The sequence below is a fragment of the Anomaloglossus baeobatrachus genome, chromosome 6 (assembly GCF_048569485.1).
Source record: "Anomaloglossus baeobatrachus isolate aAnoBae1 chromosome 6, aAnoBae1.hap1, whole genome shotgun sequence".
Classification (NCBI taxonomy): domain Eukaryota; kingdom Metazoa; phylum Chordata; class Amphibia; order Anura; family Aromobatidae; genus Anomaloglossus; species Anomaloglossus baeobatrachus.
Window position 1 is genome coordinate 75,356,705 of NC_134358.1, and position 21,539 is coordinate 75,378,243.

Below are 21,539 nucleotides of genomic sequence, written 5' to 3' on the forward strand. Positions count from 1 at the left end.
TCCAAACAATCGCAAATAGGTTGAAAATCATTTATCGTTGACACGTCGTTAAATTTCAAAATATTGTTCGTCGTTTGGATCGCAGCAGACATATTGCTACGTTTGACACCCTGCCAATGACTAACATCCAAACGACCGCCTTGGCCAACCAATATATTGCTGATCGCTGTTGCGTCGTTTGTGACATCGTTGCATGTGACTGCAAATTAACTACCTATGTGCGATCTCTGCAAATTGTAACTACGATCTGAGCGTGTCACATCGTTTAAGAGATCGTCTGATAAATCGTAGCGTGTAAAGCTGCTTTAATTCTGCGCTTTGAAACTAGAGTATGATCTCCAGCACTTCAAAGAAGATTAAAAATATTTATTGAGGTTCTATTAAAAAAGATCCATCGATCATGAAAACAGTGAGGGGGGACACATTAAGAGAAATCCAACATGTTTCAGCTAGTAGAGCCTTATTCAAGGATTGCACTTGCATGTCTATTGTGCACACAGATATACTGAAAAGTTTCACTTGGAATGGAAGGGAACCTGGATACAAATAGACCAACTCTTTTACTGGATAAATCCAAGTATACATCTACTACACAAATATTGTTTTCTCCACTGCATATTCTCCACAATACAAATTCATAACCGGTATTATTAATAAATACCTTTTATTACAGCAAGACAATAAACTGAATCAAATTTTACAAACTTATACAATTAAATGTGTGGCCAAAAAGGCAGTTACACTATCCAATCTACTAGCACCAAGCAAATGAAATGAAATTTCTCCCAAAAGACCTACATGGCTCAATTGCATAGGTTTTTTTAATTGTGGACACAGTATATGTCTCTCTTGTAAATATGTGATCAAATCTAAAACATTTCATTCCTGTGTAACACGAGTTTTTCTATGAAAAGTTACATTAATTGTAACACTGCAGGAGTCATTTACTTGATACAATGTATACAATGTAACATTCAATATGTAGGATGTACTATTTGTCCACTAAAACAGCGCATCAGAAGGCATTTATCTGATGCCTGTAATCTGCAAGCTGTTAATGTATCAGCAGTATCAAGACATTTCATTAATGTACACTGGGGTGATATTTCTGCCTTTTAAATTTCAAGGTATTGAAAGTTTTCAAATCAGCCAAAGGTGGAGATTATCATAGAACTATACTAAATCGTGAATCTTACTGGATTTTTAAACTAGCTACACGCCAACCCCTAGGTCTTAATGTTCGGCCGGATCTCATTTTGCAATATAACTGAATGTATTTTTTGTATTGTATTATATATGTTTCGTTTTTATCTGTACTAATTTTTGGTATTTTTTTATTTTATATACATCCTTTTTCTTGTCTGTGTGCACGCACCTATATGCACCTGTTCACTTTACTTGGGTGTTTCATACATGCATTTTTTCAGGTGCTTGCTATAGATACTTTTCTACTAGCAATTACTGGAAATTGTTTCCAGGTTCCCTTCCATTCCAAGTGAAACTTTTCAGTATATCTGTGTGCACAATAGACATGCAAGTGCAATCCTTGAATAAGGCTCTACTAGCTGAAACATGTTGGATTTCTCTTAATCTGTCCCCCCTCACTGTTTTCATGATCGATGGATCTTTTTTTAATAGAACCTCCAATAAATATCTTTAACCTTCTTTGAAGTGCTGGAGATCATACTCTAGTTTCCTTGTCTGTGTTCTGCCTGAGGCCAGGGCAGCTCCGTGCACCAACATTGATCCTGACCTGGACTTTAGAAAGGGTGAGCTGAACTACTTTTTTTCTATTTTCTGCATTTTAATTCTGCGCTTGCACCATGTAATGTTGTTCAGCAATGTGGTCCATGACTGAGAGTGCTGATGTGCTGTAAGTTTCCAGGGCATGCTAGAAGTAGTAGTTTTTTTTTTGTTTTTCTTACACATCTGGAGATTAGGATCTTTGTCAAAGGTTAGCGCAACATAAACTGTAGCCACATGGCAGAAGGGTGCACAACGGTAAATCTGTGTACCACCAAAACGACCACTTTCAGGTGAACAGAACGGATTCAGTGGATGGAATATCCCCAATCTCTGTTGCATCTCTGGCTGCACTTGGGTTTTTATTCTCACAGCCAAGATTAACTTGTTAGCTCTTCGTTAAGCTGCCAGATGATGATGAAGATAGAAAAAACTTGTTTATCTGCATCATTGCACAACAAATGTCCTGAAAACCAATTGATGTGTTTGACTTGTGCAGGCAGTGACAAGATCCGTGGTGGTAATAATGGGAAGGGCTGGGTACAGGCTAATGTTATGCCGAGAACAAGTCTGGGTAGAGCTCGTCTCGGGCGCTTCACTCCCACCAGATCTTCTACTTGGTTTCTTACTTTCAATCTAAAATGTGGATAAAAGGAGTGCTAAAAATAATTAGATTCATAATTGACATTCCTGACGAGTTGCGCACAAATTTTTATTTTTTTTTTTTATTATATAATTGCTGAGTTTTATATTTTGATGTAGCAGAGAATTTGTGACCTGATTAGGATTATGTAGTAGCTTTACCTGCAGTCCTATGTAACACCATTGTTCAAGGGCTACCCCACCCAAAATATAACTACCTATCCACAGGATCTAAAATTGGGTCGGGAGTCCCCACGCTCTGCCTCAATGGAGGTGGAATACAGCTTTGGTCACCTACATTCTGCAGATCTGTGGAACATCTACAGGGGCAACAAATCTGACACGAAGTGTTCGGCTCGGTCAGTGCTTTTAGCTTTGGAGTGGCATTGTGATGACTGTGGTATGCGGCCAAGGAATCCCCAGCCGCTGCTGTCATGTCCTCCGGGGAGGATGGTGGTAGCAGCTATGGATGGTATCGCGCCCCACAGGTGGAGCGGGACCCAGGGAGGGTGATAATGGGAGTAGTAATGGTGGGTGCCGAGGCACAGGGCAGCACCGGCAATCAAAGACAGGTTCCAGGTTGTTTACTCACTTTGTGCTGTGCTCACCCCGGTAATACCAGTCACTTGCTATGATGGGCTCCGTCGAACCAGTTTAGAGAAGTTCGGTGGGTCACCTCCTTCTAACGCCTGTGTATTGGATCCCCCGTGGCTTGAAGCTACTGGGGGACCCCAGTTCGTCTCAACTAGTACTCTTGTCCTTATTTGCAGGTACCGTGGGTCCGCTGTGGGGCCTGGTGCTGTCCCTGGATCATATCTTGGCAATGTGCTTTTGGGTTCTTTGTAGACAGGAGGCTTGAAACCTCACTGTGCCTGCAGATTCTGGAAGACCTCGTGGAGAGTAATCTTCCCGAAGGTTCTGCACCTTGTGTGGCGTCGATTCCGTGGGGAGCAGAGATCCCTCTCCTCGCAGCAACCGTTGTGCTTCTCCTCCTTCCCACCGGAGCACCTATTAAATGTGACTGCTCAATTTGCTCTCCTGCTGGAGAACTCCCTAACTGTTGTAATGGCTCCTGACTCCTCCCTGCTGGTTGCACCCCCCCCCCCCCTCCCAGGTTCTAAGCTAGTGGGACTGTGGAGCTCCTGTATGAGGGCATCCTGTAAGTGCCACTCTGTAGGCAACCATTTTATTACCCGACCCTAGCCCAGTCCCCAGTGGGAACAGGGCAACCTGTTGTGTATTTGAGTGTACCGTATTTTTCGGACTGTAAGATGCACTGGACCATAAGACACACCCTGGTTTTAGAGGAGGAATATAGGAAAAATTTTAAGCAAAAAAAGTGGTCATGACAGTTATGGGGTGAGGATCTGCTGCTGACACGGTTATGGGGGTAATGTCCTCAAATTCTCTACTAGGGTACCCCATCCTGGTAATGATCCCCCATCCTTGTATATATGTCCCTCATCCTGGTATATGCCCTCATCCTGCTATATACCCCAATCTTGCTATATGGCTTGTACCCTATGGCACAGAAAAAATAAACATTTATACTCACTTTTCCTCACTCCAGCAGCATCGATAATCTTTTGCTCTGTCAGCAGCAGCGCCGCTGACCTGTGTGGAGCCGTTCCCCCTGCAGCATCGCGATGGCCTCCTGTCTGCCGGCTCGTGTGTGTGTGTGTGTGTGGACTAGCAGTGAGCACAGCGATGACATCATCGCTGTGCTTGCTGCTCTCTACACAGATCAGCTGGCCGACAGACAGAAGGACATCACGATGCTGCAGGGACCAGTGAGTATACCATACTTATTCTCTGCCCCCCGCGCTGATGATGTGTGGGGGGGCATTGAATATAGCTGCACATGATCACTCCAGGCTGTAGTTGCCAGGGATGATCACGTGGGCCGGCTCCCCCGCCCATCATCCACCCACCTGTTAGCACCGGCTTCAGCGCTGAGAGATGATGGGCGTGCATATGAAATGTGTGGGCCCACGTGGTCACGGTAGGCTCTGCTACAGCCTGCTCGTGCCGCCGATGACCTGCTCCACCGCAGCACCCTAATTTCCCCACAGCCCTACATTCAGACTATAAGACGCACCGCCCCACTTTCCCCCGACATTTGGGGGGGGGGGTGCGTCTTTTAGTTTGAAAATACGGTAAGTGATGAAACCGGGACTGATCTCCTCAGGATCAGAGTTTAGCATTGCAATACTCTGTGGCGACTGAAGCCTCGGGCGCCACAGACACAGCTTGGTTGGTATAGCTCTCCACAGGTAGAGCTGGGCCCCAGGGCAGATGGGAGTAGTAGTTAAAGATGGTGTGGTTTGCAGGATCGGGAGCGCAGGTGAATAACTGAGCGACACAGGAATGGGGTGTCAAGGGTTTTTACTCACTGTAGCCGGTTCCAGGTTACACGACATACCAGTGTACACCTTCGGAGTGCTGGGGTTTCACTGTGATGGGCTCCAGTCGATCCTGGGTAGTTCGGAGGTAGAGTCCGGTGCACCTTTCTTAAGTGTACAGTTTCCTGGCCATCTCCTGCACTTGCTTCTCCCTTCTACTTTGCACTCCCACTCACTGAACCCCCGTATCCGTGCCAGTGAGCCCTGTGGGGTGGCGTGAAGCTCGATCCCTTGGTCCGGTCACCTTCCAGGTGAATTCGTGGTGGTGGTGGTGGCGGCGGCTTCGGTGCTTGGCGTCACATCAGCCAATGCTTTTACTATGGAAGTACGTAGGTTCTTCTTCGCTAGCCTAGGGACCAGTCCCCGTGTGCGACAAAGTCCTTCCACCCGTGGATTATATGTTGAACAAGGCCACAGGTCATTACACTTCCCACGGTCTCTAGGACCCCTTCTGTCTGTGTCCGTCTGAGCGGTACCTGCTCTAGGCCGCGGGTCTTTGCTGCTCCACTGCTCCTTTCCAATGAACTCTCCCTTCTCCACATTTCCACCTCTGTTGCCACTCAACTGACTCTTCCCCTCCCCTGTCTGGCTTCGGGTCTGGTGAGGTGTTGCTAAGTGAGTGTGACTCACCCCAGGGCCGTGGGGTACTCGGCCCTGGGATCAGAGGGACACGTCATGGTTACTGGCCGATACCCGGTTACGTGACCCTGGGGGTCACTTAAAAAGGGGGAAAAGTATAATGTAAAAATAATAATAATAAAATGTTTTTCTTGACGCCACTTGCAGTATACGGCTAGGTGAGGAAGGCCGCCGCTGCAAAGTCTCACTGCTGGGGCTGATGGTGTTTTAGCAGCTTGGATGTAATGGGCCCTCCGCAAGTAGGGATGAGCCCTAGGGGAACTATGATGGTAGATGTGGTATAGGGACAGGTGCAACAGGTACGTGTAGAACTCAGACCACACAAGCGCTGCGGTTTAACTTCTCGTTTATTCACTGGTTCTGTGAGCTGCAGCCCAACCGATGCTGGTCTGTCCCAAATGGGGTTTCGGTATTCCTTTTGTCCCAGTGCCGGTTCTGTGAGCTGGTGAGCTTTACTTCCTTGCACCCGTCTCTAGTTGGTGGCTCCCTGTAGCCTGAAGTGTTTTGGGGTTCCCTCCTGGTCTCAGTCTTGGCCGATATGCAGGCAGCTTGAACCTCTCTGGGTTGGACCTCTGTCTCAGCTCCCTGGGTTCCCTCTTTGCTGCTGTGCTCCGGACACTAAAGTTGGTGAGGAACAGTGATGATTCCCTCACCGGGCAGAATTATCCGATGAGCATAAAGCGTCTTTCTAAACTAGGGCTCTGCACCCCGCCGGTGCCTTGTCCTGTGAGTACTCTCCCAGCGACCAGTCTCCTTGTCGCCCAGGCACACTCCACACTTGCTGTGGGTCTGCACGGCAACTTCAGACTTCCTTCTCCATTGCTGTCCTCCGTCAATTCCCTACTGCACTTTCTAGCCCCTCTCCTTTCCCTGGTTTCTGACTAGCGGATTGGACTGGCTATCCACCAGGTCCATCTCTAGCTTGTTACCCAGTCTGTAAGGAAAAAAGGTCATGAATGTGTGTGTTTGGTGTTTTACCGGCATTGGTCTTCCAGGAACCTGAAGTTAGCACTGCACCTATTACTAGATGCAATACCTTGTGGTACCTGACACTTCAGGGGCGCCACAAGTGTGTCATGCTTTTGTGTGAACCGGTGGTGACCTCTTCCATACCCTGGATGGAATACCACACCTCTGGCTGAGGTGCAGTACCTCTGTGGCGACTGAAGCCTCAGGGGTGCCACATATGTATTGACTCCTTCTTTGAAAGCCACTGTGCAATGACAGTACTGTGAATAGAGCCTTAAGACGTTAGCCCAAACTAAGTCAGTCGACAGTGGTTAAAGTTCCTTGCTACCTTTTTCCCCAACGCAATCTGCAAATTTTAAGATCCCTGTATTCTGTGACTATAGAATGCTGAAAGGCCCAAGGACAACCTTTGCAAACTTGTATAACCATTCTACTGAAAGGTTTATCTTGAACTAGTTTGTGAAGTCTGTACAAGGAGTGCACAGGTAGTACCCATGTTGCTCTGTGGTGGGCCATACTGCTCTAGGGACCCATACTACTCTGGTGATTGGCTCATGCAGGTCTGGGGGGGCCATACCGCTCTGGGAGGGTGATTCATACTGGTCTGGGGGCCCATACTGCTCTGGGGGGTGTACCATTACTGCTCTAGGGGCTCCTACTGCTTTGGGGGCCCATACTGCTCTGGAGAATGCCTCATACAGGTCGGGTGAACTTGGCCCGGAGACCGCTGATCACTGCCGCTTGTTGCAAAGCTTCTAGCTTCCCAGTTGCAGAAGAAAGTTCACAGAGCAGATTACATGGGATAACAAGCTGTTTACTTCTCAGAATATGAGGTAAAAATAGTCATACAGCATTGCATCAGGAAGAGAAACAAAAACCAAGAAAAACAAGAGACTTTTTACAATACAGTGAGTAAGGAAACTTTACACATCGCCATCTACTGTTAGATCAGCATAAAGTCCTCTTTCACACAGACATAGAAGTCCTCATCTGTTGCATATATCAACACCGCTTACTCCGGCGACTGGGCCCCTGCGGCAGTCGGGGGCCCCAGCGTTTTGCAAGGGGGCGCTGGTGCTGACCCCGCCCTGGCCGTGTTTTAATGAGCCGAAAGGCCTTGTTGTTATGGGAGTTTCATAAATGGCACTTATTACGTGGGGTCTTATTATGGATTGTACTTAAGGGCTTTTTTACAGTTGTGGGTCTTTTTTAATAATGTTCACCTCTACTTATCACTTATTCTGGGAAACATAAACTGTGGCTACTTCAACTCCTTTTGCTCCAGACATTGATCCCACTTTGGAGCCACTTGCCTTATCCCATCACCGATTTATAAAATAACAGGTTATTGCAGTTTTTTCTGCCTAGTTCTCCTTAACCCGATATCTTCAGACTTTGATCTGGAAAGAGAGGACAAGCTGTTGTCACATGGAGCCTCGGAGGTGGAAGCTATGGGAAACATTATTTGGACGCTGATCTCCCAACCTTACAGTAAGTAATGATCTACATTGCCTTCACATTTTGTCTTTCTAAATCTCTTCCATACATATGAGTAGAGTTTCTCCTGCAGCATATGCATGGATTTCTAGAAGTTGCTTTTCCCTGCTAGTGCATTTCAAGGGAATTTTTTTGTTACAGGAGGATAACTTCTTTCTATTAACTTTTCAAACACCTTGTTAACTACAAGCTCCAAATGAGCACATGCTCAGATACCGGACAAAAAAATGGTGGCCATGTCAATGATGCATCTCAGTAGCTCCCCTAATGTTGATGAGATTTTTTTGGGATACTGTAGGCAAGCCTGTTAATTTAAGCCGTGGAGTATTGTAAAAAGTTAAATAAAAATGTTTAGAAGTTAAAGGGACTCTGCAGAGAATGACTGGTCAAACGAAGTACAGTCACTCAGTGCATCATGGTGGTGCCAAACATTTATGTGCAACTTCCATCTGCTTGATTTCCCTCAATCTTCACCCTCCCCACTTTGACAGCTCGGCATTCGTAGAAGGGTGGAGAAGATGGGGGGGGGGGGTGACTTAAGTAGGTCAGCAGGTGGACTTAAATATGTGGCCATGTCAAGGGTACACTGAGTGGCTCTACTAGGCTTGAACAGTCATTCTGTTCTGACTAGTTCTCTAAGCTGCTTTCACACCTCCGGTTTCTGCAATGCGGTACAATCCGGCACTTTGCAGGAAGATCGCAACCGTTTTTTTTTTGCAGCCGGTTGCGGTTTTCCTGCATAGACTTTAATTAGTGCCGCATTGTGCCGCATGGCCTTGCGTTCCGTCCGGTTTTTGCCGCATGCGGCAGATTTAGCCGATGCGGCGGCCGGATGGAACGTTGCCTGGCACGTTTTTTCGTGCGGCAAAAAAACCCGCATTGCGCCGCATTCGGCCGATGCGTCGCATTTTTCAATGCATGCCTATGGCGGCCGGATGCGGCGCGATGCGGCAATAACCGCATCCGGCCGCCGCATGTGGTTTTTGCCACTGCGCATGCTCAGTAGCATGCCGCAAGCGGCAAAAACCGGACTGGCCGCATGGGGAAAAACTTATGCAAAGGATGCGGTGTTTTCACCGCATCCGTTGCATAGCTTGCACAGCTGGATTGAGTCGCAGAGCTCAAGCCGGATGTGTGAAAGCAGCCTTAACTGGGTTCTCAACTTTCACAATTAAAAATCTGCTTGTCAATAAACTGATAACCGGATATCCAGCTGTTTGGAGAAGCACTGATAAGCTACAATCAAATAAAGGAATACTGCAGCTAGTATTTTAAAGTCCCTCTGTCAGCATGACTGTTCAAACCAAGCACAGGTGCTCTGTGCATCCTTTAAATCTACCTTCTTGCTTTCCATCTGTTTCCACCCTTTCCATTCCTTTGAGAAGTCTCTCTTCGTAGAAGGGTGGAGACAGGAGGCAAAACAAGGTGGGAAATTGTATTTAAATGTTTGGCCCCACTTAGCGCAGTGTCTGTCTGTACTTGGTTTGAACAGTCATTCTGTGCTGACAGTCCCTTTTTTTTTTTTTTTTTTTTTTTTTTATTTTTAAAGGGTTGCTCTCAGGTGTAATCTTGAACACACCGCTCACTGCCTCTGTAGTTGAACATTAAGGCGATGTGCACACGTTACAGATTTGATTGCAGACAATCGGCACCTAAATCTGCACGTAATGGCAGGAAAAACACTTGTGGAAAGTGTGGTGTTTTGTTTTTTTTTTTTGGTTTTTTTTTTTCTCATTGTGTTCAATGGTACAAATGCAGAAAGTGGTGTGCTGCAGATTCTTCTTTTTTTTTTTTTTTTTTTTTTTTTTTTTTTTTTTTTACTGGATTACCTCCAAAAAGCTGCTTTTTTTTTTTTTTCTTCTCTTCTTTCACTGGATTACCTCTGGACTGTTTCTCCTTAGGCCGGTTTCACACATCCGGCTTTTTGCCGTTTTACCGGATCCGGCGCTCTCCCGTACAGTTAATACAGTACAATGACAGAGCAACAAGGGCCGGTCACATGCTGTCGTGACCGGCGCATGTGACCCGGAAGTTACAGCGCTGTCATTGTACTGTATTATCTGTACGGGAGAGCGCCGGATCCGGTAAAACGGCAAAAAGCCGGATGTGTGAAACCGGCCTTACAAGTCAAAGATCCTGCATTACTCAGGAGCTTCTGTTTGTTCCCCAACCACAGTACCAGGTAATCAAGTTGTGCGTGACGGCATCTTCTTTTTTGACGTCCATAATCTCTATAGCAAGAGTGGACCATTCATATTACAGCATGAAAAAATATTAAAATATAACTTTTTATAGTAATTGTTAATAAATGATGATGATCATAATAAAAACGTAAATATAAAATGAATTGCCTAAGGGTACTTTCACACCTCCGGTTTTTCTTCTGCGGCACAATCCGGCACTTTGCAGGAAAATCGCAACCGTTTTTTTTTGCTGCCGGTTGCGATTTTCCTGCATAGACTTTAATTAGTGCCGCATTGTGCCGCATGGCCTTGCGTTCCATCCGGTTTTTGCCGCATGCGGCAGATTTAGCCGATGCGGTGGCCGGATGGAACGTTGCCTGGCACGTTTTTTCGTGCGGCAAAAAAAACCGCATCGCGCCGCATTCGGCCGATGCGGCGCATCTCTCAATGCATGCCTATGGCGGCTGGATGCGGCGCGATGCGGCAAATACCGCATTCGGCCGCCGCATGCGGTTTTTGCCACTGCGCATGCTCAGTAGCATGCCGCAAAAACCGGGCGGGCCGCATGGGAAAAACTTATGCAAAGGATGCGGTGTTTTCACCGCATCCGTTGCATAGCTTGCACAGCCGGATTGAGCCGCAGGGCTCAAGCCGGATGTGTGAAAGTAGCCTAATCCCCAGGTCACCAAGCTGAAATGGACCACGGAATCAGGTACGACACAAACAACTTCCTCTCTAGGTCAGGCTTATTGCCAATATTCCCTAGTTGTCTCAGATAGTTATCACAGGGAACCGCCCTCCACAATCTATCTTAGAAACTTTACAATTTAAGAGGAAAAACCTCCTTGGGTATCTCATACCTCAATCCTCCAAATAATAAACCAGGCAGACATCATAACGGACATAACGTGTCCACTGACATTCACTAGGAATATGAATATCTGTGGACACGTTAGGTCCGTTATGGGCACTTGTTTCTGAATGAGCCATTATGTGGAATTAACTAGTGGCTAACCAGACGTGCAGAATCCAAGTAACACATGCTCCCCTGATGATTTTCAAGTGAAAAAGAAACTCGTTGGGAGTTACATGATGTCTGCCTGGTTTATTATTTGGAGGATTGAGCGATAAGCTACCTAAGGAGGTTTATCAGTATGTACTCCACGTCTGATGAAATTTTGAATAAGCCCGCTTTGTGGTGAGATTGTTCCATTTTTTTACAATGATCATTTTGTGGTAAATGACATGAGTATAAGCAATGGTACGTTATCTCACTATTTTTCCTCTGAAATTGGAAAGTTTCTAAGATGGATTGTGGAGGGCGGGTTCCCTGTGATAACTATCTCTGAGACAACTAGGGAATATTGGCAATAAGCCTGACCTAGAGAGGAAGTGGTTTGCGTCGTACCTGATTCCGTGGTCCGCTTGAGCTTGGTGACCTGGGGATTAAGTAATTCATTTTATATTCACATTTTTATTAAGATTATCATTTTTTAACAAGCACTATTAAGTTATATTTTAATATTTAATATTTTTTCATGCTGTAATATGAATGGTCCACTCTTGCTATAGAGATTATTGACGCTTTGAGGGGTGCTTTTGAGTATCGTGCTATATAGTATTCCCTTTTTGACGTGTTTTTTGGTTTTGTTCGTTTTTTTTTTTTTTTCTTCTGCAAGGAAAAAAAATGTCTGACTGTGTGCGCAACACTTCAAAATTTTCACACTTTGGCCTCAGGATTTCCTTGCAGATTTCTGAAAATCTGCAAGAAAAAAAAAACTTTGTACAAAGCCTTATAGTTTGGACCAATAGCCTGGTTGTACCGCCAGTCTGGATTGTGCTAATCATTGGAATAGGGCAGGGATGCTAAAGTTGATGTGCTGCGATGATCCTGTCCGCTTTAGATCAGGGCTTACAGGCCACTATTGGGGAATAAAACCACTGTGTAAGCTCTGCACATGCTCAGCCACACGGATAGGCTATGTGCGCATGTTGCGTAATTACATGCAGTTACGCTGCGCTTTGTAGCGCAGCGTAACTGCATGCGTCCTGCGTCTCCTGCATAATCTGTGGAGATTATGCAGCAGATGTGCGCACGTGGCGTCTTAGAGCGCAGCGCTTCGGCTGCTGCTCGAAGCGCGCGTTCTAAGAAGTGACATGTCACTTCTTCCGTGCGCTTTGCCTGCAGCCCCTGCTCTGTCTACGGGAGGAGCTGTAGTCAGAGCGCATGGAATCGGCTTTTTTTTTTTTTTTTTCACTATGGACATTTTCTGCAGCGATTGGAAGCGCACGTGTGCTCTTCAGATCGCTGCAGAAATTTCTGCAGTGACTGTACGCAACGTGCGCACATAGACATAGACTGTAGCTGTGGTTGGTAATCTAATAGATTTGCACTATCCCTCCCTTATTAAAAATCCTCTCCTTGTTTAATAAGGTTAAAATTGTAAAGTTGCTTGTTTTTACTAGCACTTTGCAATTTTAACCATTATTGTTGACAACTCCGCCTTTCTAATACATCTACGGCACCTCTGCTGAAATTTATAATGGGTCCATCTCAAGATTAAACAATACAAATTGTATACAACATTTAAAAAGATCTTGGACCCGATGAGGCTGGTGTTTTGTAATTTGAAAATCTGTGTCCGAATAGCTGGCTAATTTATTGTGGTGGTTAAGATGAGCATTGTGAGCTGCGCTAGCTCTGATCTGTACACTGGCCCTATTAGTGATCAGATGGTCTAATCTGGTGACCGATTTTGAAAGATCCTTGATCCTTTTTGAGCATTATAGACAGCTGATCTTTGGTGCATGGGGAGATGACGGGTCCTCCTAAACCAAAACCTTTGTGCATGAGGATCCTGAACAGAGGACATCAATCACTGAAAATTCCCGAAAGGGGAATCGAAGAAGAGTTTTCGAAACAAGACTTGTTCTTTCATTTGCCAAATCTCTCTGGTATTCATCAAAGTGGTGGAATTACATTAAATGTTTTGTGAACCCTTTTTCTGTAATTTCTTTCAATTCGCTCATATCAAATTTTCTCACGAGTTGTGTATTTTAAAATTTTAGGTCATAAATTTTCAGACCCTGAAAGAGTAAACTACAAATTTGAGTCTGGCACCTGGTGAGTCCTCATTCTATTATTACTAATATTATTTATTATTAAACTCTTATATTAGTGAACCAAACATATCTAAATCACATGGCTGCTCATAACACTGCTGTCATATTGGATTTCAGAAATTCTTTTTTACCTAACGCACAATTGCCTAACGTAAAGTTGCCTTTAGGAGGTATCCTTCAAGGGGTTATCCAGCACCTCTTAGTTTTACGCTGTGAAATGAGAGAAGCTGCTGATATTGAATCAATGGACTCTTGCCAGGTCTCCTGCCTGGAGGACAAGTATTGTGCGCACATCCTATTCTAAGGAACAGGCCAGGTGCACAATGCTAGTCAGGTGTGCAGGCAGCGGTTGGCACAATGTTAGCAGCACCATACATTTCCAAATGGAAGTGAGCAGCACTAGATGACTTTTTTTTTTTTTTTTTTTTCTTTAAAAGTGAAACTGTCCCTTGCTGGAAGTTTTATTTATTTATTTTTTTTACCTTGGTGCAAAAGCGTGCCTCCATTCCTGAGATATGGTCTTCACTTCCCAGTATATAAAACTAGTGTTTGGTGGCCAAGTGGACATAATCTCCAGCTGTTCTGTAGATGTCGTCTTGAGGGCCACACCTACAGGCTTAGCAATAATAAATTTATAGAAAAAGGGGAAGCCATATCTCGGGAACAACAAGGCGCAAGAACAAATGGGGGTGCCGTATCTCTGGAACAAAAAAAGGCGCAGGAACACAAGGGAGCCATATCTCGGGAACGACAAGGCACCGGAACAAAAAGGGGAGCCACATCTCAGGAACAACAAGGCGCAAGAACAAATGGGGGAACCACATCTCAGGAACAACAAGGCGCAAGAACAAATGGGGGAACCACATCTCGGGAACAACAAGGCGCAAGAACAAATGGGGGAACCACATCTCGGGAACAACAAGGCGCAAGAACAAATGGGGGAACCACATCTCGGGAACAACAAGGCGCAAGAACAAATGGGGGAACCACATCTCGGGAACAACAAGGCGCAAGAACAAATGGGGGAGCCGTTATCGCTAAAACAAAAAGGCGCAGGAACAAAAGGGGAGCCATAGTTCGGGAACAAGAAGGCGCAGGAACAAAACATCAATACCGGGTTTAGGAAAACAGCGGCATTTGCACCAGGTACCGAAAAAAATCATATTTATGACAAGTGTCAGGTCCTCGAAGTTTTGGCTTTGAGTAATCAGACCCAATAGCCTTAAAATCCAAAAGCCAGCTAACAAAAATCTATCCGTTTTTACCAATTGCCCCGAATCCTATGTTTGCTATGTCATAAGCCGCTTAGTAAAAATTAAAAACTGTCTGGTAATAGCAGCAAGGAAAGTCGTTAAGTTTGTGTGGCTAATAAGGACGGCTTATGGGGGCTGCTTATTTATTTTCCAACCATGCAGAAGTTTTTGGACAGTCTGTAGGAGTAGGGCACTTTTTGCCCCATCTTTATTTAAGCTGATGGATCACCTACAGGTTTTGACTATAATGATCATAATTTTACAGAGAATGCGGATATCTTATCAGAATTTTGAGCTATAGATATGGATCACTTAAAGGGGTACTCCCATCTCAAAGATCCTACCCCAATATGTAGTAGGACATTTTTTTTTAAATTTTTTTAAATGCAAATCCCTCCAATTTAGAAATGTCGTACAGCTCTCCTGATGAGCTATGTCTCTTGCCTAACGTTCAGGGCATTGCAGGACCTTAGTTATTTGGGTCATAACCTTGGACACCTAAGGTCCTGCAATTCCCTGCACATGAGGTAAGCGACATAACTAATCAGGAGAACTATACTACATTTCTAATTGGAGGTAATTGCTAATATTACACCTACTACATATTGGGATAGTATCTTGGAGATGTAAATACCTATTAAATGATTTATTATGGGGGGTTTTCCAATGTGATGTCAGTAAAAAAAAAACATTATTTTATTTTTTTAAATAGTCCATAAAAAGTCAAGTTGGCAACTCTGATTCTGAACTTTTTTCTTTTTTTTTTTTTTTCTTCACCATTTTTGCAGCAGCAAGATGGAGGTAATTGATGATAACACCATAATCAGAGCGCGAGGTTTACCATGGCAGTCATCCGACCAGGACATTGCCCGTTTCTTCAAGGGTTTAAATATCGCAAAGTGAGTGTTTTGCACCTTCCGTTCCCTCCTCATTTACTTCTGTCCTTAATTCCTTTTGTATTTTATGCTGTGTGTATGTGATTTAGTTATTTTGTGTTTTTTGTTTTTCCCAGTTGGGAAATTGCCATATCTTAAATGGGTGGTTTGTATACACCCTGCGTTACATAAGGTAAGATTAGTGCAGGTTACAAGGCAGGTTATGGTCTTCGCTAAACAGGATGCCTTACTGGTATTTCAGCGGCGTGTGTGCGTTTTCCACCCCTTCTCCACTTTTTCTGGTAGCAGTGTTTTGTATGGTTTTAAATTCTATTCTATTGTTCCTTTTGGCGTAATTTTGTAGACAGTACTACGGTATGATCTATTTGATCTCTGCATGTAATAACTTACATTTTTTTTTTTTAGTTTGCTGTGAAACTATTTTTGCTGGTTGGATCTTTTTGATTTAGAGGGTTGCCTATTTTCTTTAATGTGAACTGTGGTCTTCAAATTTGAGCTAATTGTTCCACATTCTCGTCCACTTCTCATATGGGTTAACAGATTTGCACGGTTCAAAGGGGGTCTTTGTAATGGATGTGCGCCCGATGTATAATTCCTGTGTAATGCATGTATAGGGGTGGAGCTGCGCTCTGTCTCAATGCCCAGGGAAGAAGAAATGGCGAAGCTTTGGTCAGATTCATCAGCGAGGAACACCGAGATCTGGCGCTGCAGAGACACAAACATCACATGGGCAACAGATACATTGAGGTATGCCGCCAGATTTCATTTCTTCTAAATTTATTTCTATAGAAACCTTTTTAAACCTTTCCAAACTACTTTTCTTATTCTAGGTGTACAAAGCAACTGGGGAAGATTTCCTGAAAATAGCTGGAGGTAAATAATCACTTTTAAGACACTTTTTGCAGGAAGGCGAAACTGCAGAATTCTCAAAGATGGAAAGACTGGTGTAGGCCATTCCATTGCCTTTTATTGTAAAGTATAGGGGTGCGTGCCCACAATCGGTATTTTCACCATTTTGATCGCAGGATGCTTCAGCTGCGTCCAAAACTCTGTGGTGTTCAGTGGATGGGATTTCTAGAAATCCCGTGCCCACTGTGCTTGTTTTTTCTGCAGCAAACACTAACCTGAGGAGCGTCTTTCCAGACCGCAGCATGTCAATTGTTTGCTGCGGAATCGCTTGCGTCCTAAATAGGGAGAACACAAGCGAGAGACCGCAGAGCACTGAACCCTGATCGAGCAACAGTCAGCTGCGTTCTCCTGCGGAGGAGATATGTGGCCCCGCCATTCAGGACTCGCTGCGTTCTGAACGCAGCGAGTCCTGATTGTGGGCACATACCTCAATCATCAAATCGGGACCTTTAGAGTGGTTAGATCATTGTATGTATGTGTATGTATATGTATGTATGTATGTATGTATGTATGTATGTATGTATGTATGTAATTACCTTTTGGTTAAGACTCTCAAAAGATCGAACATGTGAACAGCGAGACTTTCTACATTCTTTTTTTTTTTAGTTGCTGTTTTGTTTTTGTTTTTGTTTTTTTTTCATTTTTGACTAACAAGGCTGTTTACCTTTTACTTTGCTGGCTGGCTGAGGGACAGTGACAACCACTACTTAGGAAACTGGCTTAAAAGCCAAACTATGCAAAAAAAAAAAAAAAATGTAATAAAACCTTATACCAAATATTTAAGCCCAACCAATTAATTTTTAATGTATGGGGGTCTTTAATTTTTTTTCTTTTTTTTTTTAAACCTCTTTTTAGGGTAAACTTTGAGGACCAGCCAGCAGGATTTTCCTATATAAACTAAAGCCAGTGCTATACTGGTGCTATCATGCTGAATCTATATATACCTTTTAGTTGTGTGATCGGATATATACTTTCTGAAATACAGGCAAGTAAAGTTTGTGAAATGCACTGTTACTTGATAGGTGCTGCATAATTGAATAGATGGGTCGGGTTTTGCTGGTTATTCCTGCCCCTGTCTGCCTGCCTGCCTGTCCTTCTTCCCCATCTGTTATTACAGGGGGAGGAAGGACAGGCAGCAGACGGGGGCGGGAATAACTAGCTAAACCCGACCCACCTATTAGATATTCCGTTGCGCCTATCATAAATTAATGGTGCATTTCACAAATTTTACTTGCCTGTATTTCGGAAACTATACATCCGATCTCACAACTAAGGGTATGTTTAGAATCCGCATGATAGCGCCAGTATAGCACTGGCTTTAGTTTATATAGTAAAATCATGGTGGTTGTCCTCTTTAAGATAAAAACTTGCCTATCCTGCTAAAATTGGCTGACGAGTGGCGAGATTACTGGGGGATGGAAGAAAGCCCTTTTGTTAGACAATCCCCTAAGATGTCTTATATTTTCTCAGTTGCTCTCCCATAAGATGACCATGATGGGGCTTCCCAGATCCACTGTTACCAGTATGGAAGTAATATTATACTGGCTTTTAGTCTAGCAGAGCGTAGCCTGAGATCCATTATCGTTATCAATAACAATCGAGGTGATCGTCCAGGGCTTTGATGCAAATAAATTGCTGACATTTAGTCCTTCTTAATAAAGATCTTCCTCGTTTTTCTTTCTTTAGGCACATCCAATGAAGTTGCTCAGTTTCTGTCCAAAGAGAACCAGGTGATTGTACGCATGAGGGGGCTGCCGTTTACTGCCACCGCGGAGGAAGTGCTGACGTTCTTTGGCCAACACTGTCCCGTCACTGGAGGCAAAGAAGGGATTTTGTTTGTTACTTACCCTGACGGCAGGCCGACAGGAGACGCATTTGTGTTGTTTGCCTGTGAGGAATATGCACAGAATGCATTAAAGAAGCACAAGGACTTGCTGGGCAAGCGATATATTGAGCTGTTCAGGAGCACAGCAGCCGAGGTGCAACAGGTTTGTCTGCTTTATTTTCTGATTTATTGCATCTGAAGCTTCTATAGAGTTGATTTTACTATGATGTGAGCTGTAAAAGCCATTGGGCCGGGGTGCACCAAAATATAAGGTCCACAAATTGGAAGACCGGGTACCTATTTTCTGCACCTCTTCCATTTTTCTTCATTTTATACATAGTGGACTAATATATGACCAGTACCTTTATAAATAAAGTACCAAACTGACAGTCTTCTTGTATGTAATCTGAAGCTTCTGGACTCCAGTTTACAAGAGGTCCCCTTCACCCAGCAGGTGCCCTTTATAATACAGGAGCCATAGAGGAACCTTGAATAACCACGGTCAATGTGTGACTTCAACCTTCAGATGCACCATTGTTCCCAGCCTTGGTGCCGTACGCTGAGCACACTGGAGATACAGCATGTTGCGTCCCATACAAAACCTGTCACAATTGTTGAAACCTTTCACGCCCTTCAGCCAAACCCAACAATTGTTTTCAAGGGTAGAAAGAAGTGATATAATTAGTTAAAATAGAACAATGGTTCAGTAACATGGCATTTCAGGTTCTCTGTTTCAAGAACAATTTCATGTTGTCCTAAATTTCAGCTTTTTATTTTCTGAGTTAATCTGATTAGTGTATATACTGTCCCTGCAGGTTCTGAACAGATACTCGTCTACACCTCTAATCCCACTCCCGACACCCCCAATCATCCCTGTACTACCTCAACCGTTCATTCCTCCGGTCAATGTCAGAGACTGCATACGTCTTCGAGGGCTTCCATATGCTGCAACCATAGAGGATATTTTGGAGTTTCTTGGTGAATTTTCGGTTGATATCCGGACACATGGAGTCCACATGGTGCTCAACCACCAGGTAAGTTCTGTGAACCTGAAGGGAAAATTAAAATTCTAAGGCTGGATTCACGAGAAAAAAAGTGAACACTCGCCGCACTAGTATCAGACGTACCATACCATGAAGACCGTTTTAGAAATCATTGTTGCAGGTCTGTAAGGATGAGAACCCAAAAATTCCTGACCCGAATTACTAAAGTTTCATTTCATGCCATGGTCCTAACATTTAGACCCGAAAATAAAGGGGGCTGATGACCGGGGACAGACGGATTGAAAGTCCAATGGCTGATCCTTTTTTATTTGTGGCCATAAGCCGCCCCCAGTTTTTGCAGCTGCTTGCACATAGACCGTAGTCGAGTGTATTGGGTATTCGGGGGGGAAGATGGCTGTCGGCTGATCGATCGTGTATATGGCTTTAACACCAGCCCCTTTCCTAATCCTGTGACATTTCATATTTTTCTATGCTGCCAGACTTTATGCGGAGTGACCACAACTTTAGAGGTGCACTCGGTAAAAGACAAGAACCAACACATACAAAGAAATCTCTTAAAGTAGCCATAACCTTTTTTTTCTGATTTTTATATGATTATCTTTTTGCGAGTTCTGTAATAAGATCAGGGTGACATAAAGTAGGCAAGGGTTTCATTGAAATGGCAAAGTTAGAAGATTTATAACAAAAGATTTCCAGGAAATATTTATCTGAATGTCGGATTTGCGATATGGTTGGTGTTTGCTCAAACAAGGACATAACCAGTATAACCACTTCTACACGCCAGCTCATGTCAGATGGCTTTAAGTAAACCAGTTCCTTTGTTTCCTGTTATTATTTATGTATATGGACATTATATGGTTCAATTCAGCTCCCTCCTGTGCTGTGCTTGTCAGCCGCATTTCAAAAAGGGCATTGTGTAGATGACTCCACATAAACGTGTTATAGACATGTTCCTGCAAATTATGGTTGTAGTAATGTCTGAGACAGGTCAACCCGTCCTCGGTTTCGCTTAGCGAAAACATGCGGACCAAATGGGAAAAGGCGCAAGATTTTTGTTGAACTACGAGTTGGTTTTTAAAAAAAAAAAAACAAAATTCACAAACAGTTTGATGCAATTTATGCCAGAATTCCGAGACTTTGTAATCTAAAATACTGATGGCACATCCTACCTTTCTAATGTGAACAGGTGCAAACTGAACATGAAACATTGTAACAAAAAGACAGTCGCACTCTGTAGTGCTAAGATGTGGAACAATGAATATATGGGAAAATACACATGCATTACTGCTATGATAAACGTGCAAAAATTTAGATACGTCGCACACAAAAATGGCCAGTTTTACATGAGTCCAACGTCAAGGCGACCTCTTTTTGTTGAGTCACTATCAAACTAATGCCTCTTTGGGTCAAAAAACCTACAATTTGTGTGGACATGAACAGGCAAGGCAACCCAACAAAGAGGTTGCCTGGCTGTTGGGCTCACACAAAACTGACCAACGGCAAGGCAACCTTTTTTTTTTTGTTGATTGCCTTGTCTGTTCCTGTCCACCCATAAATTGTAAGTTTTTTTGACCCAAAGCGGGGGCATTAGTTTGATAGTGACTCAACAACAAGAGGTCACCTTGACGTTTGCTGTTGGGCTCACATAAAGCTAGTCATTTTTGTTTGCGAAGTATCTATACATTTTTACATGTTTTTCATAGCATTCTATATTCCCATATCTTAGTACTACAAAATGCAACGGTCTCCTTTTTGTTACTAGAATTCCAGGACCTGTCACCACTCCTGAAATACCGACTTATTCCTTTGTAATTCCTGATCGATATTTATGAATATAGTGACAACAGGGTGTTGCATTCCTATTGTCAAAAAGGCGTGTCCTTACTGATTATCAGCTCTGATTGGACAGTGAGTATAAGAACCTGCTTAAACTCCATTTATTCACATATTTCCACAGAAAACAGAGGAATGGTATAAAATTGCTACCAGAATGTAGGGAATACAATTTGCTGAAATAGCTTGCAAAACTAAGTTATTGAATCTTATTGTATATGTTATGCATGATGATAGAATCCGATACGAACACTTAATTGTCCATTTATGTATCACTATGTATTTATGGATCACTTGCAGTGTGCGGTATGATGGTGTAGAGCCGGCTTCCCTTCTATACACTGAATCTAGACATTCTTCACTCACTCTGTAATAATGACTTATCCAAGGTCACCAAGCAGAGACTGTTCCCATTGGGCACCTCCCATTTACTTAATGACAATGCTTTTAATGATTACTTCCGCGCACTCCCACACTTAACACTTTAGTTTCTGCACTGGCGGACAGTTGTGCTGTTATGTAAGGTGTAGATTGTGACATAGATGCATGATTGGGTTTCCTGTTGGCTGAATTCCAAGGAGCGGTGACAGATGGAAATCTTGGAGAGATTGATCTGCACGT

At 43.8% G+C, this 21,539-nt stretch overlaps 1 protein-coding gene across 2 annotated transcripts in view; it reads left to right on the forward strand.

Annotated features, from left to right (window-relative positions):
- ESRP1 (epithelial splicing regulatory protein 1) overlaps positions 1 to 21,539 on the forward strand; it is a 109,823-nt gene that overhangs the window by 60,177 nt on the left and 28,107 nt on the right. For both annotated transcript variants that reach the window (XM_075353047.1, XM_075353048.1), the window contains exons 5-11: positions 7,788 to 7,886; positions 13,145 to 13,199; positions 15,240 to 15,350; positions 15,962 to 16,094; positions 16,178 to 16,220; positions 17,943 to 18,244; positions 18,897 to 19,115. In XM_075353047.1, coding sequence (XP_075209162.1) covers positions 7,788 to 7,886; positions 13,145 to 13,199; positions 15,240 to 15,350; positions 15,962 to 16,094; positions 16,178 to 16,220; positions 17,943 to 18,244; positions 18,897 to 19,115 — 962 coding nt within the window. The remainder of the gene's footprint in view (positions 1 to 7,787; positions 7,887 to 13,144; positions 13,200 to 15,239; positions 15,351 to 15,961; positions 16,095 to 16,177; positions 16,221 to 17,942; positions 18,245 to 18,896; positions 19,116 to 21,539) is intronic.